Genomic DNA, 20,696 nt, shown 5'->3' on the forward strand with positions numbered 1-20,696 from the left:
TACGATTTGTAACGATTTTCGTATTTTCCAAGCAAACAACCCTCCCCATCCCGATCGGATCACGGGCGTAGAACTCAACTCTCAAATTCGGCTACAGATTCAGACTCTGATTATGTTGTTCCTACCAGGAGGATATCTGTTGAAATCGCTACAACAAACAGAGAGAGAACGATAGAAAGAGAGGAGAGAGAGCGAGAGAGAGAGAGAGTACTGACAATGGTTACATACAGCGTAGAGGTGACAGGAGCAGCAGCAGGAGGAGGAGGAGGTGCAGTAGGAATTGTAACAAAATGCGGATTACTAGCTCGAATCGATTCCCGCCCCTGGCCACTTGGTCCTTGCCCGCTGGTCCTGTGTACACATTAATGAGAATATTGTTAAATTAGTAGGCTTTGAAATGTGATATGCCCAACCACAACGGAGCACAAGAGATGGACCCGGCACCCGGACCCCCCTCTCTCACTGCTTGACTTTTTGTACCAAAAGCGAGCAGCTGTGTCACCCGATCAGAAGGGTTTTTCCCCCTCCCCCGCCCGAACATATTTGCACTTTCTGATTGTAAATGTCATAAAAATGTATTCCCCTTGGCCGTTCTCGTTGCTTACTTATTTTTTATAGCTTCCCTGGAGATACTGGAGGTACGGTGGGAGAGTTGTAGGATTATTTAAGGGTCTGGGGCTGGGTCTGGGGCTGGGTCTTCGGGTACTCCACCCCCAAAAAGCTTCTTTAATAGGCTTATGATAAACATGACACTTGACTTTTACCCTATGCTCCATGTTCCAGTGCCACTGTCACTGCCACTGCCACTGCCACTGCTGCCCAAATTGCCAGTTGACACTCAATTTGACACATGAGCCCCGCAAAATGCTCGTGTGTCTTGGTTGGTCTTCGACTCCGTCTTGGGCCGCATGCGGCTCGTGCGGCAACCTCAAGTGTGCTCCATGGTTACTCGGCTAATGATGTGCTCTGTTGGCTCTCGCTCTCTCTCTCTCTCGTGCCCCACGCACCACACAGAACCAGACGCCCTTCGGGGCAATACGCTTACGTTACACTGCTTGAAAAGGGAGCCAACTCCGAGGGGGCTCAGACATATGAATAGCTAAACATTCGTCATTATGGCAACGTCCCAATGCCAATTCAAAGGCTACCCAGGCACACAGGCACCCACACAGCGGCCCACTCGACAGCAGTTACAGTTACAGTTACAATTACAATTACCGTTGGGCTTACAGCTGTTCGGGTGACCTCAAGGGTGGCTTTTGGGGGCTGCCATAAGCTCTAAAGCTGTGTGGGCAAAGTGTTAGCTGAATTTTAATTGGAGTGTGGTGTGGAACAAAGGGGCAACTAATTGCTGTGGGATAGTTTGAATAGTTTGGGGTTGGCAGCGAACTGAAAACATTATTGAAATTTCATACTCCAGAAGAAATTCCCCAGAAATCTTTCCCCTTTCCCAAGTTCGATTTCTGCCATTTTGTTGTGCATAAAATATAAAATAAATAAAATAAAATTCCTATCATTAAATTCCACTAAGCTTTTATGGCACTAATTTCTACACCAGATCAGAAATCACATCACCCACCTAATACGGAACTCATTCTCATTCTCTCTCTCTCTGTCTGTTGTATCTGTCTATTCCCCCACCAAAAGCCAAGCGATAAGCCCTTTATGGTAACCGTTTAAGCTCCCCCCAAAAGGTCTGTCTGTCATCAAGCAAAATCACGCTCCATATTGCCCGATCCCCAAAGCCCCCGCCGAAACCCAAACCGAACGCAGAGAAGACCAAACGGCACCTCATCAACACATCAGCATTATCATTATGATTCCGTTCAGAGCAATATAATTCAGGCAGAATGCATTTGGAGCTCGATTCCCAGCTGCCACTCCACTATTTCAAATACTACCAATAATAATAATAAAAATTTCAAACCTTTTGGGACATAAAACGAGCAGAGCGGAAAACAACAAAAACATAATATAAAACAGGAGAGTGGGTCTGGCCTCTCCATTTGTTATGAGGTACAAAAATATTTATGATTATGAGAAATACACGGCAGGCTTATTATAAAATACAGCAACTTTTCCGAAATCAAAAGAAAACTCAAGGCAGTGCCGACAACCGACAGCCAACAGCCAACAGGCAACACACACAAGCCACAAAAAGTCACTCGCTCTTTCTCTCCTCTGCTGGCCTGTGGGACACGTTTATTTAAATACGACTATGTGCCGATGATGATGATGGTGATGACTATTGGGATCGGGGATCGGGGTTCGGCGACCGGAGATCGTATGTGTCCCCGCGTCTCTTAAGGGTTCTCTTAAGTAGCCCCGAAAGCATTCGTTTGGTGGTTTTGTTGCTGGACCCCCGGCCATATCGACAGGTAGCCCAAATATTTATAGTGTTCAATAATTGAGATACACATTAATGAGTCGCTGAGTTGGAGTCGAAGTCGAAGTCGCAGTGGATGCCGCCTTTTCTGGGGGTGGAGGTTGGAGGTTGGGTTTTCTGGGCTTGGAGGTTGACTCAGAATGGTACGTAGTAGCGCCCATTATTTGAACGTTGAATAGAATTGAAATTTGGTGGATAGATGGAACATTTTGGAGTGTATTTGGATGCCCTTACCTTACATACTCTCAATCAAAATCTCATTAGATTTTTAATTTATTCTCCGAGTATTTTATTTGTAAAATATATTGAATCAAGCACAAATCTTGCAGCCTTAAGAGCTTCGCATTATCTTGCTTGAATAGCTATAATTTTTTGTACTTTTATTAGCTAACGATTGCCAGTGGAAAACTACCAATAATTGGATAGATTAATGGCAAAAATTAAGAGGATTTTGAGACACAGAAACCTGTTGATGAGCAAGACTATTGATTTTCCTGCACGATAATATTACGAGTATATGTTTCAGCTATGAACTGCTTCTATGTAGGATTACGGGCACTATACCCTCCTCTTGTTTCTCAATAAATCTTTTTAAATCGCTATGATAAATACTCGCAAATGATAATTTAAACCTGTTGTAGAAATTTCACTTGTAACACGTGTAAGAGCATTCCTTCATTCGTTGCTTTTCCTCGGTTGATTTCCCCCTGTCCTGTCTTGGTATTCCTTTCGAACTCTGGCCTGTCGCTGCCAGTTGTTGTCGCTGTAAATTTAAATAATAATTTCTTATACATTTTACAGGCAGCTCCCGCTCCCCAGCATCTGCTGCTTACCCTGTTGTTGTGTCTGTTTTTGGCTGCGTTTTCTCACTTGGCCCACGTACGAGTGTATAGGCCGGATTCAGCCGCTGCCCCTGCCTGCTGCCTGCAGCGGCCCCTGTCTTTTGTCGGCATTGATCAGCTTTGATTGCTATGCAACTTATTAGTTGTTGTTATTTGTTTGACTAGACACAGTCGTATATATCCGAATGGAGAAGCGTTATTATAATGCTGATCTGTCGAGGTAGCAGTTTACCCTTTTGCCAGTTGGAAGCCGCTGCTGTCTGTGGTGATAATGGGACAAATGTCGCGACGAGAAATAACCTGGCTTAATCTTCTTCTGTCTCCCGGACACAGTGCCCTCTCCAGTGCGTCTGTGTGTGTGTGTGTGTGTGTGTGTGTGTGTGTGTGTGTATGGGTGTGTAATCATTTGTGCCCTTTTCTTGGACGTTGTCAACATATCTGGCTTATGTGAGTCAGAATTATGTGACGATCGTTTCGGCGGCGAAACGTTTTTGAGGTTCCACTCTGAGAACCTTGCTGTCTGCTGCATCTTGGCCGCGTCGGCCACATGTTGTTGCCACAGCTTTAATAAAGACATCAGCCGCGCATAATTATGGATTTGTAGTAGCAGCCCGGCCGGGAAGTTGTTCTTCTCTCTTCTCTCTTTGTATCTCAATTCTCACACAAATGCAATTCGTTCAGCTTCGTTTTTCAGTTCCAACTCTGCAGCTCTACAGCTCTGCAGCTCTGTGTCTCTGTGTCTGTCTTTCTTCTTCCATAAGTCGTAGATTGGCATTATTGTCATTCCGACAATCCCCTTTTGGCCATATCTTAATTCTATTGCCCTCTGGCATGGCATTCCTGAATCAGACTGCATCTGAATCGGACTTCCAGGCATCCAGCTGGGTGCCACATGCAAATGAGCCTCAATTAAATTGATATCAAAATGTTTTCCATTTATTTTCAGTTTTAGTTATATGCATTTTTATTTCGTAGCTACTGGATCGTGACTCGAACTCTTAGTGGCTGGCTTTTAAAATCGAATAAAAATTTGTTTGTTTGAGCTAACAGTTAGAGCTTCACCTCCCCAGCTCCCCACCCTCCCAATGATAAGCTTTCTAGAGAGATTTTCTGGCTGGGCGATTTTTCTGGCTGTTTTTATAGTCCGTAATTGAGTCTCAGCCAGAGCCAGAGCTAGAGTTCTTCTTGGGATTCGCAGCTGAGCGGAGCAGATGTCCTGCTGTGTGTTTCATAATAATGCTAAAAGTAATCCCATACCCAACCCGTTGACAATCCGCCAGTCGGCCAGTCGGCCAGTCGCAAAGTCCCCAAGTCCCAACAGAGCTGTCACGAATGGCAAGCCCATCAAGCTCTAATCCCACATCTAATGGGAATGTAAACAGCAACACCTTCTCAGATAAGATCACCGCCCTGCGCTGCCATGTCCCCATGTCGCAGAGGCAAGCGGGCAAGCGGGCACATGGGGCAGGAGGCAGGAGGCAGCTTCACAATACAGTTTGTGCAACCAGGCTGAAACCTATTCAAATTAACAAATGTGTTTTAATCTCCGACAACAAATTTGAATTGTATTCCTTGGTTTTTTTTTTTTTTGGTGGAATTTCGTTCGTTGTCTTCGGGTCACCCGCTGCTCAGAGGCAGGTACAGAGGTGGTACAGGGATCCCTCCTGTGAGTGCCACTGCTGCTGCCACGGGGAATTGCTTTGCTTGCTACCCAGTTAAAATACTCGCTGCCGGCTCTCCGCTCTGTGGCATTGTTGGAACAGGTCGATCGATCTATGACAGATGAGATCATGTTGACTTGGCACAAAAGGCGCACACCATGCCCCCGAAACAGCTTCGTCCACGTCTCCGTCTCCGAGTCTGACTCTGGACTCTTGAGTCCTGTTGCTTTGCGATGATGTATCGTTTTGGCTGGGACTTGGACTTGGAGTTGGAGTTGGGCCTGGGCTTGGGCTTGGGCCTTCATTTGCCATTTACCATTTGGCTTCACGCTACGCTACGTCGTCGTCGTCATCGTCATCTCTTGTACAAAATTCATATTCAAAGTGACATTTATGCCATGCTCTACACATTCCAGGCGATATGATTTGACTGCCTTCAAGCGAACAGCAACCTCCTTTCGTGGCAACAACCAACCTCTTTGTGTGTGTGTTTCTGTGTTCTGTTTTCTGTTTTCACTGCATGGGCTGGCTGAGAGCCTGAGCTCCCTTTTTTCCCTTTTCTCGCTGCTTGATGAGCATGATGGCTAGGGCTCCTCACTCACACACTCGATCTGTGCCCGACAATAGCCTGGTTATTATTGCTGATTTGCGTTTTATTTGTTGACAGTTTAGGGTTTTTGCTCATGAATTGTTTCATTTAATCCTGCTGTAGGAATTAGCATTGAGAGAAATGAAGAGAGAGAGAGCTGCACTGAGAGAAGTGCGACGGGAGTTAGGCAGGGAAGCGTTGGGATTTTTATTCGCTAGGGAAGGTAGGGAATTTTACGAGTTTTCTCTGTATTTTCAAGGATTGGTAGATCGGATTTATAGTTATTAATTATGAGTGTCCTACTCCCTCAATAATTTGATGCCTTCTGTACTCCTCAGACGCATTTGGCAGTCTCTTATTTACGATATCCCAACTCATTTAATCCATAATTTCTCTCAGTGTCCGCTCTTCAGGGTACTAATCCGACTGCAGGGAGTGACTCTCCCTCTTTCAGATGCACAAATTGAGTGCAAAGTGTGGGCATTCCATATGCCATTTAGTTCGGACATTGCCTCTCATTGTTGCTTCCGCAGTAGCCAGGAGACGCAGTATCCCGAAGACCCCAGGACGCCAGATACAGGACTCGAGACACAGGACACACAGCCAGCTGACAACAAACAACTGCAATCGAGTTGTTTCCTTTTCCTTAGGGTCATCTTCTGTCATTTGCCTCTCCTTTTGCTTGCTTGCAACTGCTGCCTCGCCTGCCATTTTCTTGACTGCAACTGCAACTGCAACTACCCCTGCTACCCCCTCCTACTCATCATTGACTGCAATTGTGGGCCAGTTTGACGTATGCTCTGTCCTGCCCATCTCCGCTTTTTGTTTTGTTTGGCCAAATCGTGTTGACAGGCCATGCTAGAAGCCGGACAGGACAGGGACAGTCCCTGGACTCCTCTGAGTATTAGTCGCTGCAATCAATCATTTGGCTAGCAGCAACAGCAGCAGCAGCATCAGGGCTCCGGTTTCCGTGTAACTGGAATGACTTTGTATGGGACCCATGGGGAATTTCATCTCTTGATCGCTTACTTGCCTCGATCCGCCTCCTGTAACAGTCGGGGGGCCCCAGTCGTGGCCGAATGGACCAGTCATCTGGTAACCGCATTCGTCGTAATCAATTGTTTGGGCCACACTCTATTCCATGGGGAGAGGCACGCGTTTTGCGAACAAAAGATTCTAACGGTGCCACAACAACTGCCGCCGACTCGTGGCACAGAGATCTCCAAACTGGAGAGCTGCAGCAGCTCCATCGCACTCCAAATTGCAGTACCACAGCCATGAGTAATTACAATTTAATACAAGAAAAAAACATGAAACCAAAGAGTGCGGCTTTTGAGTGCCGAAGTTTGTAATACCCTCTCGCATTTCTCGCTCCTTTGCCTGCTCAAACTTCTCCTCCAAAGCGTAGCACCCTCTTCTGCGCAGGGCACACAACACTACTGACTCCCCCTTTTGGCCACAATAATCTGTGGTGCGGTGCGGTGCGGTGGAGAAAAGAGCAGCACAACACAACTCATATGTGAGACGCGCCAAGCCGCTTTGATCACAGGCAACAATGCTTGCCACAACAAAACAACTTATTTGGCTTTGTTGCTGCTGGCCCAAAAGAAAAAATCTCCCTCTCTCACTCTGACAAAAATCAAGACTGAAAGAAAGAAATCCATCTTCATGGCTGCCTTGACGATGATCACACACACACAAAGATACACACAGATACGAACCAATTCCATTGAATGCCGTGGAGGAGCCTCCACAATGGATGTTTGATGGTGGGGAAGGGGGGGGCTTTGCATTGGAGAAACATTTTCGTATTGACGCTACTACTTGAATCACGATTTGTAAACATATACAAAATCCCGAGCACAAGATCGCTGGAGAAACAGCGACAACTACAACTACAACGGGAACAACACAACGAGAAGGAGAGCCCAGAATCCAGAATCCACAACCAGAACAACGTTGTTTGTTCCAGCCCGCAAGTGCGATTCGATTTCCATGCCAGCGCGTAAGGGTAATGCTATGTACAGTGGGGCAAATCAGGGCAAAAGTTATGCATCACATGTCTAGACAGATTATAGAGTAATAAGGATATTGAATATTGATTGAATATAAATTGAAGTAATACAAAATTTCTATATGAACGAATTAATTATTCTATAAATATATGTACATACATATGTGTTCTGTTCTCAAAAATCCATGAAGAATAAATTTCTATATATTTATGTAAGTTATTTTAAAGTGCAGCAAAACCTTTGTCATCTATGCGCCAAACCAAAGACTATGCAAAAACAAGAATCTGCATGAGCGACCAAAAAGCTCTTCTTATCGCTACGCGCCATAGACAGAGAGAGTGCGCGTAGTTTCAATTCTCTTTTCGGCATTGCCTCCTCTCTCACCTAGAACCCGCTACCCAACGGCTTTCGTCTGTGCATGCATATGCATGCCTTTCGCACAGTGGGGCCTTTGCCTATTCCTGCTGGCTAAATTAATAAGCTAATAAAGAGTTCAACACATTTTCTTACACTGATATAATTTTCAACTTTGAGTGCTATTTCTCCTAAAATAAAATTAACTTCCAAATTTTATCTTATTTGACTAGCACAATTTATAAAATGTTATCTACATATACCTTTAATTCATTTATTGATAAAAAATTTCCCATTTATTATTAACAGAAACTTCTGAAATGTTCTACAGTTCCATTCTCGATACCACTGTGCGGCTCAGGCATATGGGCAATGGGCTATATGGCTCCCAAGTGCTTTGGCCCAAACAATTCAATAATACAATAACAACAATCATAATAATAACACAAAAACACACCAGCAACAGCGTCCACAATGAGGAGGGTATTACAACAAGCAAAAGCGCAAGAAAGAACCCACCCGCACCAGCACCCGCACCATCCCCGCACTGTTCCCTCCCCCCTTATACGCTCCAACGAACAACCGAACACCCCATAGAATACCATACCATATAAACATACATCATAACGCGCCGCAAAAGCGGTCCGACTGACGACTGACGAACGACCTTATTCCACTCACAATCAGTCAAAATTGAAAATTTATTGAATAACCCACGAACGAACGAACGAACGAACGAACGCTGGAGCGAGCAGGGAAGGGAACAGAATAAAGTTTAAATATCACGAGTGAATGCGAGTGTGTGTTTGTGTAAAGATCAACAAAAGGATTTCTTACCAAAATAGCTCGTGTCAAAAGACTTTGATCCATTAATCAATATGCCGCTGCCTCTGACACAGTCTCTGCTGGCTCTGGGGCTCTGCTGGCTGTGGGGCTCTCCCTATCCATCTCCCTCAGCGAGGGAACGGGTACGTACCCATGGAAGCCTCGTCTTGGGCTCTGTTTTGCTGTAAGTTGAGCTCAGATGATGATAATGATGATGGGACGACCCCCAGCTCCCAGGTCCCACAATCTCAGTGAGATCTCTCAGAGATCCCTACACAGTACAAAAGATCAGATCAGACAGAGCCACGAACGAGCGAACGAACGAACCCACAGCTGTGGGGTATTTACCCGTTTTGTGCTCAGTCAAGACCATGATGAGGCTGTTATTTGACGACGATGACGCTGAGGAAGATGATGTTGTGGCCCCGTCTGGCTTGGTCTGGTCCATTGCGCCGGGGCACGGCCTCCTCTGGTCATACGTTTTATTGTCTTCCGTAATGCCTCGAAGAGCATGTGACATGTGTAAGTGATAGCGTTAATGCCGCTTTTAAGTAGTAATTATGTCTTCAATTGGGCATTGAACATTGAGCATTGAGCAGCGCGCAGCGCGCATCGAGCTTTGTTATTTTCCGGCACAGAGAGAAAGAGTTGTGTCTTGTAATGACTGTGATGATAGTGAAGGGGCGGCAAGGGGTTCGCTTCAGACGCGTGCTTCAGTTTTTGGAGTTGCAGCAATGGAAAGTTTTACACTACAGACTTGACGATGCGAGACCTCCATATGGGTCTGTTTTAATTAAATCAGGAAGAGCAACTGATAATTACGGAGATTTCTGTAATCTTTGGGCGAAATTCGAAGATCATATTTTCCTTTTAATGAGTCCACTTTCAATCATTCCCTCTGCTATTCCCCTGTGTAACTATTGTACACATCTATTGCCATAGCCCTCTAGCCATAACAGATGCCTCAATTCCAAGTAAGGACATTCTATACGCCGGCGCTTAGTAGTGCCTGCCACTGCCCTCATCCACTGCCTTCCAGTGGCTTTGCTTTTGTCAAAACAACTTCGTCGGTGGAGTGGCCCCCACATCTCTCGTACAACACACATCAAGACATCGCGGAAGAGTGGAGACAGCGTCGTCTGCTGGCCGTGTGAAGCAGTAATTGCCCCCTAATCTTGGAGTCTGTCTACGAGCCCAGTCGAGAGTTCAGTACCAAGTCCTACTCCTGCTCCGCTCACTGCCATTGGCCATTGTTTTAGTAAATTAAGGATTTGCGTGCTTTTATTGTTGTCATAATTATTGTTTAGTGGCGCATCCTTGTTTGTCCTGAGGCCGGATGGAGTGGCCTTCCACTCCGGGGCTGATCTGTCCCTGTCCCCTGGCCGAGGCCGAGGCCGATCTGCAAGCAGAAATACTACAAATGTTGTACATAAATCGCGCGCACAAACGAATGGCTGGCGATTGGGATGCCGGGGATTAAAGAGCAAAGATATCGAATTACACACCTGACGACGGGCCCCAAACGACGACCCAAAGATCTGAAAGGAACAGTGGACGAGTAACAGGGGGAGAGACAGAGACAGAGCCAGAGCCAGACAAAAGCTAAGCCATCGTATTTTATGTGAACTTTCTTTGGGGAGTTTTCTGCTGAGTTTTGGCTGCTGCTGCTGTTGCCATCGGGGAAAGACTCGAACCTGGAGCATGGAGCATGAAGCCTGAAGCCTGGAACTGTGCTCTGGCTGCAGTGCATCCCGCGCCGCATACTTTATGGGCATTAAAAATTCAAGTGGCAGCAATTTTTCGTTAGCAACTTCAAATGGAAGCCGCAGAAATCAGAAATCCAGTGCCAGTCGCAGTCGCAGTCCCAGTGCTCGCCACAGCCATAATCCCCGTCCGAACTGCACCGCAGCGTCTCGCAGCGGCCCTCAGCCTGCTGCCAATTTAATGTGTCGGCGTGTTTATCGGCTAATGAAGTTGACAACACGCGGATTAGCGCATTTAGTTGGCCAACTGTTGGCCACTGCCACAGACTTTTAGCTGAGGGGCGAGGGGCACAAGCACAGCATCAGATGGGATCCCGCATCCGAATGGAATGGAATGGAGTGGTCTGTCCTCTCCTGGGCATTAGCGGAAAGCAACATAACTTAATAACGATAACGATGAATATTATTTTTATGCTGAAATTGCAATATCCAAAGTTGAGCGAAGAGACTCTCGGAGAGATGCTCTTCTAGCGGTAGATTCTTCCTGATGCGACGACGGCACAGCATGTGCGAGTGGCTTGGCTCCTCTCTCCATGGACTACACCATGGTAATTTGTTGCTTCTGGTCGGGTTGTGACACAGCGAGTTATACGATGTGATAAGACAATAAATATTTTTACCATTTACAGTTCAATTGTGGCTTCGCCACGGCCACGGCCACGGCCTTATCGGGCCACATCAATTTGTCTATTGGAAAAACCTGTCCAATTTATGAACTTGTTTCCATCGCCATCGCCATCACCATCATCATCATCACTGGAATACTAAACTACTGGACTACCACTTCTTCTATGTATGTATACTCGCAGCAGCTATTTATAGCCAACTAATTGTGCTCAGATTAGTGGTACGAGCAGCAGAGCAGCGCGCCTGCTGCCAGAGCAGAGTGATCTGCTGCCAGTGCTAGGCGGGGTATTCGCTGACATAGATTCCATAAGTAGAGAGACATCATCAAATAGAAATTATTACAAAAATATTTAGAATGCCCCTGCAAAGTGGTTTACATGTGGAACAGGATTTGCTAATACATTTTTATTGGTAGGTTATTATATATACAATGGTTATGGCTTTATTTTTTCATTTCTCATGAAAATTCCCACAAATCGGATCTAATTTGTATGCAAATTTGCCATGGGGTTCTAACCTTTCCTAAACCATTCAGAATACTCTATTTACTCTACTTACTCGTCTTTATTCAGGACTCTCAGCCAAGAAAATAAATCAATCGATCGCCCCAACCTGCACCCTTTGGCTTAAGTTTTATTTATGTTTTTTTTTCCGAGCTGCAAAACTCTGTCAATCTTTGGCAAATATTTATGTTAATTATAGACATTCCCTGATGGAAAATAAAATCATTTCATGGCATTAAATGACGGGCTTTGAAGCGGAACCGAAAGCCAAAGGAAAGCGAATCGAATCGGAATTTTGTGTTGTGTACAAACATGCGACAAATGAAAGCCAACTTTGTGGAAAACAAATCGTGTGTGTGTTGGTCAGAGCGAACAGGACGTACATATATTGAGAGTCTATAATTATGGCCCAGTTCCTTCCGGCATGCCCACCCCCCCCCCTTCCTCTGTGGCTGTCTCTCCCCTTTAGATCCAAGGATGAGTGTCATGCGTCAAAGAAGAGCTTCTACGCTACCCATTGGGGGAGTATGCTTCATAATTCATGGTTCTCCAACCTGATATTATATGGAAATTGCGCGGGAACCGAACAAGCGGCGCGGCAAATAGCCCCCCACTCGATGGGTGGGATGTACGGGTGTGGAAGGCTATGTAATTTGAGTAAAGTTTTCGAAAATTGTTAAGTGCCCAATTGTGCGTGTGAATGTGTGTGTAATAGACCGTCACCCGAAGGACGCCCTGGGACACCTGTCCGCGTTCGCATTGTACTATGGAGGGGATGTGCTCATGTCCTGGGTATCAGATGCTTTGGCTTGTTAAATAATTTGTTCAACGAACCTTTTCCAATCACAGCAATTCCATTTTGTTGGGTGGGGGGGGCCTAAGTGGGTTGCCTTGACATCAAACTTTGTGGGGGGTTTTCCCCACGCTCTGCTCTTCTAATATTTCCCTCATCTATCCACTTTGATTGGCAAATTAATTCAGTTCTATAACTCAACACACAAAGCTGTCAAAATATTGAATTTTTTCCACGTCAAACCAAAGCGAAAGACGCCGAGGAGACATCAGAGTAGCGGCGGCAAAATTCGCATCATCTTCAGCGTATTTTCTGTTTGTGTTTTTGCAGAAGCTAAAGGTTGTCTCTCGAGCATAGCTCTGGGCATCGTCGAACCATTCCCATAAAGACAATAAATTTTCAATTTTATTTTCGCCGCCGTCACAGACGAAGAAGACGAAGACTGCAAGAAGAGCTTATGGCATTTTTATTACGAATGGGTGAAAACAAAATAAGCAGTAAAATTAATCGCCGACTTAGCCTGGCGATTAACTGAAATATCAAAGACGGCATCCATTTTGGCTGCTCATATACTCAAATTTTAAAAGTGATTCGATTCGAAAACTGGCATTAACTGGAGGAAGTTTGAATGCTTAGCCCGCGATGTGTAGCCCAGGCCCTAGATGGTAGTGAAACCTCAGGCCTTAGCGAATCGAATCTGAAGGGGTTTTTTTTTTGGCTATCTTTATGGCTTAAACCATTTGGCTAGATGGCGGAAAAACTTGGAATTTTATAGAGTTTTTTCGATGGTAGAAATGTGGGTTTAATGAATGAAGAAAAAAGAGTGGATTTGGAGGGAAATTGCTAGGGGAATACCTTCCATTACAGATGTCAGATATCAACTACAATTAGTTGCAAGGATCATGGATGGAATCCGCTTTCATTTGAGCTGCTGCTATCCACTGAATAGAAATCCTGTCAGATCAAACTCCATTCTATTGAAGGCCACTCCCCAGCCCCAACCCCTTTGCCATTACATGACCTGCGCCAGCTCCTTGCTCTGATCAGGATTAGATGGTGAAAACCATATGTGCCACGCTATAATCTTTTGTTGATTGAATAATGAATGAACGAACGTGGGGTGGGGGCGGAGGATAGGCAGCTCGATTTCTTCGTCTTCAGATTCGTCTTCAGACTCACTCGCACACCTTGATGGTGTAAATTGAGCTCTAATCAAGGCAAGCCGATCGCACGAATCCTTTTCAAGCCGTCTCATGTTTACCAAAAGGTGCCGAAAGCAAAACAACTAATGAAAGGATTAGGAGGGGAGACACAATCCACGGCGAAAGCACACACATGTTTGCCAGTGAGTCCTGAATGAGTCCTCTCCCCAAATTAGTTGTATTCCCTATCCTATCCGGGGAGAACCCTATCCAATTCTCGGATTGTGCATTGTGCAAGGCAAGCAACAAATTAATTGCATTTACTCGAGTAATTTGATATTTTCCCTGGCTGGCTACCGCTGCCGAGTAGCGGGTGTGTGTCAGTGTGTGTGGATACCCCTGAAATCCAAAACTTGGGAGCCACACAACATCCTTTTGGCCGTGCTGCCTGCGCCGCTGCTCCTTGATTAATCATTAATAATATTTAATAAACAAGCGGCGCGCTTATCGCACACCAAAGTATAATAATCTGCAGATGAGAGACCCTAAACTACTCCGCCTTCTCCTGCTCTAGGGAAGTGGCCCACACACACCGGCGCAGTTTGGGCCGTATCTTTGATCTGCAGATCAAATCGGAGACCAGAAGAGTGCCACTGCACTGCATCGTCGACCAATGACAAAACACAAGCCCAGGCAAAGGCACAGGCACGGCACAGGCACAGGCACAAGCAACCAACACGTTAAGCAGTCCCAAAGATGTAGATAAGTTCATCATCATCTTGATGCAGTCATCCTACCAGTGCCAGTGCCAGTGCCAGTACCAGCACCAGTCTCAGGTCCAGCAGCAGTCCCTCTCACGGTGTTGACGTCTTGTAGGCGGTGCCCGTTGCTGGATGCTGAATGCTGCCCGGCCAGTGCCTCGAGTGCCGCTTAAACGCCGCCACAACTTATCGACAGATTCGTATCGTGCACGTCTTTGTGTGTTCCACCATTATACGAGTCTCTGCCCCTCTGCCTGCCCTTCTGTGTGGGTTCTCTTCTGGTCACTCTGCAGTGCTTTCAGTTGGCTGCCGCAGGATCTGCGATAAATCACTTTGTACTGCTGTGCAGCCATCAAAATCAATAAAGACCGCAGCGACCGCCGCCTCGTATACTCGTATACTCGTACCTACAACAGGCCTGAAAGGTGTATAAATTGAAATGTTGATGGCTTCATCACTGGCCAACTGCGGCATTTGATCAGAGCATTCGTTCCGCTCATGTAGGTCGTCGTCTGCCATCGTTCAGATGGGTGCCGCTGCCGTGCCTCCTTGGGAAAGGACTAGTTTAGGTAAAAACCAGGTGCTTGATTTATGTCAAGCTGTTTGATGGCCATTAAATACGGATATGTTTGTGCTGAACATGAGGCTTGATTGTGTTTTATAAGGGTCTTAATTTTTGGGGTATAAAGCCATTTAATTTGATGCATATACGAAATACTTTTTTGATCAAATAGTTTAATTTTATAGAAATATACAAAAAACATAAAATTTAAACTTTTAAAATTCCCGCGCTGGCACTGTCCAATGATGGGTAGCACTTTGTTGCTTCCTCGATCTATCGATAAAGGGCAATCGATAGCAATCAATTCTTTTTCCAGGGCTGCCAAATCGGTTCAAATCGAAAATACCGAAATTCGGGGAAAATACCGCGTCTATCGTTTTCACATTTTTACACCGATAATTTCACTATTAATACCGAAAATACCAAGCAGTTTTCGATAGTATTGTGTTCGTATCGATAGCATAGCTAGGACTGCAAAAACTGCAAAACCGACGCTACGCGACGCTACGAGACACCGCTACCCGGCTACCGGCTACTAGGACTAGCCACTGACAGGACTTTCCAGGACTTCCAGGACTACGCACTACACTGCACAGGACAAGATGGAGCCAGTGCCACTGCTGCGACCAGAAATGCGTCATCCCAGGACCAGCAACAAGCTGTGGGCCCTTTGCGACCGGCAAAGCCTGGCCGGATGAAGAAACTAGCATATCCGAAGAAACCTGACCAGTACACAAACCGCTGGCCCGTTTGTCCCATGTTTTACCTCTTCAAATCGTGGCCCTTCCTCCTTGTGCGTCGGTCTTATCTCCCCCCCGGTTTTCCTCCGGGTGTTCTCCGGCCTCCGGTGCCCCGCCGGCCGCCCGGGTCCCCGTGGTTGCCTCCCGCCCCCCGTGGGTGTCCCCCCACGCCCCCCCCGCGGGCCGTCTGGGGGCACCAGCGTCCGAGAAGCAACAAAAACTTTAAGACAGTGAGCTTCGAAACATGAATTTGATTATGGAGCGCCATTTCGCCATTTCATCGGATCCCTTAAAACTCTATGCAGTGCACAGCAGGAGATTGGAGCACCTGGGCAGGGCCCTGATCCCAAAGGTGTACGAAATTATGATGTACGCGATAAACTTGCACCCACATGATGAGCTTCTGAAGGACCCAATTTATTATATAGCCCGTGTGGTTGGACTGATGCTTATACTAACCACCCCAAAAACATTTAGCAGTAACGCGTAACTCAACAAATTATGTTCAATTTTCGTTCGAATATTTTCCTCCGGTATATTTCCGGTATATTTGGGTATATTTTTGAAGTTCAGTATATTCTTTCTGCGGTCACACTGTATATGACGTGCAGATGGTTTTGAAGCGCAGCGGCAAGAAAAAAAAGATAAATAAATTAGAAGACATGTCAGCACGGGAACCATAAACGCCTGGTAGCATAACCACCTCTAAAGACTGTACATCAGCATCCAAAGCATACGGACAAATCAGGTGTTTCTGGATGTTTGCGTCAAAGTTAGTGAGAAGTTCATAGAATAAGTTAGATTTTGAAAGCCGTGTGCGTTACGACTTAAAGCAAAATTACAAGGTAAGCAAAAGCCTGGACATCGACACGCCCACACATGCACAAACATGTGCAAAAAGCCGGCTGCGATAATGAATTTTGCGCGCCATTAACAATTTTTGAATCGGCAAACAGTGGAGGGAGTCGCTGATAGCAGCTGATAACAGCAGATTTTATTGATTGTTTATTTTCGTCCCGCGACGAAGCAGCAGCAGCCATCCGTGCCACTGCCGAAGTTGCCAGCTGCTGCCTGCGTCGTCTACTGTTGATGATCTTGGGGCTGTGCCATGTCGAAAATAGCCAGCCATTGACACGCCGCCTCGCGCACACACAGCCACAGTGGTGAAGTAATAGCCACCGATCCGATCCCGATCCATACCCAAACCACAGCCACCTTGAACACACACATCACATCGCATCGCATCGCATCACATTATTCAGTTTGCTGGCAGCACCAGCACCGCCGCCAAGCAAACTTTGGAGCAGAAGCCACACACCAAAAACCAAAACCAAACTAATCGAATCCGTTCCGGTCCGTTCCGTTGCAGTTATCAAAATTCCCTTGAATCCGAGAAATGGCTCAGATAACCGAGAAGAGAACGACGAATGGTCGACCAGGAGGCGCAGGTGCCACCAAGGAGAATATGTCGAGCCATCAGCAGCAGCAGGCGACGCGCGGCAAGGGCATCGAGATACTCGACTTCCACGAGTCCTGGCTGGAGGAGGTGGAGATCTACAAGGACAAAATGGTCATGTGCAAGCAGCTGGCCCACCACAATCACCAGCCCAGTGCGTCACGCAGCGCCCCCGGACCCGGACATGGCAAACAGCCAGCAGTGCAGCGTAGCTCCGCTGGCGCCAGCTCCATCTCCGGCATCAATCGTACTATGTCCTCGGTCTCAGCCGCGGCTCGCTCCCCGCCACCGTCGCAGAAACAGCGAACCCCACCGCCAGCGGCACGGCGCCGTTCAGCCATAGAGAAGGGTTCGTCGGTGTCGACGGCGGCTTCCACAGCCTCATCTAAGACCACGCAGCGCATTTTGATCCGTGGCCCAGCCGCCGCGACCAAGGGCACACCAATGTCCGTGGCCACGGGCGTACTCCAGTCAGAGCCGTACAAAAAAGTGCAGGTGAGTGCGAGATTAGATTTGCCCCTTAGAGATTCCCCTGTGAAGTGCCTCTAACGCCAAACACCTGCCTATCCACCCGCATGCTCCCACGCTTCCCGTTGTTTGTGTTGGGTTCCGTTCCGTTCCGTTCCTTTCTTTGGTGTGTTCGTTCGATGTTCCGTGTTCTGTGCGATGCCCGCTCGCTTTGTACTAACCACATAGATGCTTTTGAAGCGTGCACGAGACGAAGCTTTTGCCAAACACGTTGCCGGCACCAACAGCAACGGCAACAGCAAGCAAGGCGGCGGCAACAGCAACAGCCACTCCTCTTCCGTCTCCGCCACTGGCGGCGGCTCAAAGCTATCGAGCCTTAGCCCAGCCAGAGTCGAGAAGGGGGTTGAACTGGGGGGCATCAGCCATGCCATCTCGAGCATATCCTGCACGAGCACGCAAACCCTGACGCCCGGCAGCAAGATTGTTGTTAATACGTTCCATGGCAGCAGCCTGCTTGCCCAGCAGCATGACGAGAAGAGCAGAATTCTAACACAAAATGGTCTAACCAAATCTGCAGCCACGGCCCTGGAGACCAGCCTGTACGCCTCCCTCTATGCCCACTCGCCGCTCAACTCTGGCAGCCAGTACAGCGCCAGCGCCACATCCCGCATGATGTCTGGTGGTGTCGAGCATGCGGCATATGGTGGCGTGTCCCTCAATAAGGGCAACCACGACAATATCCGACTACACGAGGATGATCCATGTGCAGGTAATACTCACGAATTTGATTCTACTTGGAGAATATCCCCCAACACCTCCCCCCTGGTTTATTTGCAGCCATTGACGACATCAACAACTACGATGACTCCGACTCGGAGGAGGAGTATGTGGGCACACCCTTCTTCCTGGACGAGGACGAAACAGAGACGCATCAGAGCCGTCACACGCGCCTGCTGCCCGAGAAGAGTGCGTCCAAGGAGTCGATGGCCACCATAGACTCGGAGGCTTCGGTGTACTTCAGACCCGATGCCATACTCTCGCCGAGTCTCTTTCCCAATGTGCCGCCGTACCTGAACTTCACCTCGCATGCGGACAAGGGACCCCCCATGCCGGCTGCCCTGCATCGTGTGCTCAAGTGGAAGCTCAGCCCCGTCATGCCAAAGATTGTGAAGCGTGTGGTGCTTAATTCCGGATTTCGCATTATCAAAAGTGGGTCTATCTATGGATGGTTCCTTGCACTCTTATATACGATTTCTTCTCAGATACCACCGACTGGATGGCTGTGTGGGAGAAGCACATGAAGAGTCCTGGCTTCCGCACCATACGCTCGCATCAGAAGTACAATCACATACCTGGCTCATTCCGCATTGGACGCAAGGACACCATGTGGCGCAGCATATATCAAAATTTGAAAAAGTTTGGCAAAAAGGATTTTGGTTTTATGCAAAAGTGAGCCGAATGCCACGACCGCCGCCTTGCTTGATCTTTAGATCTGTAATCTATCAAATCTTCTCCCTCAGATCCTATATAATGCCCGATGATCTGGAGAATCTGCGACAGGTCTGGCCAAAGAATGCCTCAAAGCTGACCAAATGGATTGTCAAGCCACCGGCCAGTGCTCGTGGCACTGGCATTCGCATTGTCAACAAATGGAGTCAATTCCCCAAAGATCGTCCCCTGGTAGTGCAGAAGTAAGACGCCACACCACACCCATGAAAACCTTTTTTAACGACCTCTCTCTCTCTCCTCCCTTAGATACATCGAGCGCCCGCTGCTGATCAATGACAACAAGTTCGATATGCGGCTGTATGTGGTGCTGACCTCCATCAATCCGCTGCGCATCTACATGTACAAGGATGGGCTGGCGCGTTTCGCCTCCGTCAAGTACAGCTCGGAGCTGAGCAACCTGGATGAGCGTTGCATGCACCTGACCAACTACAGCATCAACAAGTTCTCGCAGAACTATGCCAAGAACGAGGACTTTAATGCCTGCCAGGGACACAAGTGGACGCTGCAGTCACTCTGGTCCTGCTTGGAGAATCGTGGCGTCAACACCAAGCGCCTGTGGGCCACGCTGCGCAATCTGGTGATCAAGGGCATCGTCAGCGGAGAGTCGGGCCTGAATCGCATGTACCGACAGAACGTGAACTTTCGGTACAACTGCTTTGAGCTGTTTGGGTTCGATGTGCTGCTGGATGAGAATCTGGTGCCGTGGCTGCTGGAGATCAACATATCGCCGTCGCTGCACTCGGAACTGCCGCTGGATCTGCACGTGAAAGGGCCCCTGATACAGGCCGTGCTCAATACGGCTCTGTATCAGGTGCCGCCCAAGCTGAATGAACGCCAACAGCAGGAGATACTCGAGGAGCTGAACATGAAGGGGCCGCTCTGCCACGACAAGCGCATCTTCACCACCTGCCTGACCGCCGAGGAGGTGCGCAAGCACAATCAGTTCACCAATCGCAGCATCGAGTTCCGCGAGGAGTATGTGGACACCATTCTGGACAACCTACTGCCCGACGATGTGCGCTGCCTGATCATCGCCGAGGACGAGCAGTCCCGCTGCAGGCCCCTCGAACGCATCTTCCCCACCTCCGGCACGCACATCTATCTGCGCTACATCGAGAATGCGCGCTACTATAACCGCCTGCTGGACGCCTGGGAGACCAAGTACTCCAAGAATCGGGAACTAGGTGTTGCCTTGCTCTCGCGCTACTGCAAGGATAAGTACCACCTGCAGGTATCTGATGCTGCCATGGAGAAGGTGGGTTCTACCTTTGGGTTTCTTTGGATTTACCTGTTGCATAAATATATACCTTTGTTTTGTAGGAGCCAAATGTGGCTCTGACCGAGATCGATATGCTGCATGTGAAAAAGGATGATGTCCTGGATGGAGCCACGACTCTGGCCAGACTCAATCTCGTGCCCACTGAAGGCAGCGAGTCGGTGCCCATGGCCCGGAGCCCGGAGGCATGCATAGAAATTAAATCTTGAGACTGAACGAGCAAGAAAAAACGAAAAGTTTCGGTTTCTTAATGTTTTTTATCAAACATAAATACGCCTGCAATACGTTCAAATTCACGTTGAGATCCTTTCCAAATAAAGTTACATTTTTTTTCCGGTCGTCTTAAAAGTTTTTGCCACTTTACTAAGCATTTTAATCGGAATTTAAATGCTAGGTAATAATTATTTGTTTATATATGTTTGAT

At 47.4% G+C, this 20,696-nt stretch overlaps 1 protein-coding gene across 3 annotated transcripts; it reads left to right on the forward strand.

The window, feature by feature from the left end:
• The first annotated feature begins 16,170 nt into the window (after positions 1-16,170).
• LOC111078779 (tubulin polyglutamylase TTLL4) lies at positions 16,171-20,613 on the forward strand. Of its 3 annotated transcripts, none has more exons than XM_022373652.2 (8): positions 16,171-16,408; positions 16,933-17,514; positions 17,728-18,256; positions 18,325-18,696; positions 18,750-18,936; positions 19,008-19,178; positions 19,243-20,251; positions 20,317-20,613. In XM_022373652.2, the coding sequence occupies exons 2-8, from the start codon at positions 16,960-16,962 to the stop codon at positions 20,479-20,481; spliced, it is 2,988 nt and encodes a 995-aa protein (XP_022229344.2). In that variant the 5' UTR covers positions 16,171-16,408; positions 16,933-16,959; the 3' UTR covers positions 20,482-20,613. The 3 variants fall into 3 exon arrangements, with proteins under 3 accessions (XP_022229344.2, XP_022229330.2, XP_022229339.2); XM_022373638.2 differs by having other exon boundaries at positions 16,172-16,408; positions 17,716-18,256; XM_022373647.2 differs by lacking the exon at positions 16,171-16,408 and adding an exon at positions 16,708-16,731 and having other exon boundaries at positions 17,716-18,256.
• Positions 20,614-20,696: the final 83 nt, after the last annotated feature.

The sequence above is a fragment of the Drosophila obscura genome, unplaced genomic scaffold, assembly GCF_018151105.1.
Source record: "Drosophila obscura isolate BZ-5 IFL unplaced genomic scaffold, ASM1815110v1 contig_36, whole genome shotgun sequence".
Lineage (NCBI taxonomy): Eukaryota > Metazoa > Arthropoda > Insecta > Diptera > Drosophilidae > Drosophila > Drosophila obscura.

Bases quoted from the DNA above. Each gene is read 5' to 3' on its own strand.
- LOC111078779 (XM_022373638.2), top strand. From the start codon at position 16,960: ATGGCTCAGATAACCGAGAAGAGAACGACGAATGGTCGACCAGGAGGC. The intron at 19,179-19,242 runs GTAAGACGCCAC...CTCCTCCCTTAG, and splicing joins CGTCCCCTGGTAGTGCAGAA to ATACATCGAGCGCCCGCTGC. The intron at 20,252-20,316 runs GTGGGTTCTACC...TTTGTTTTGTAG, and splicing joins CTGATGCTGCCATGGAGAAG to GAGCCAAATGTGGCTCTGAC.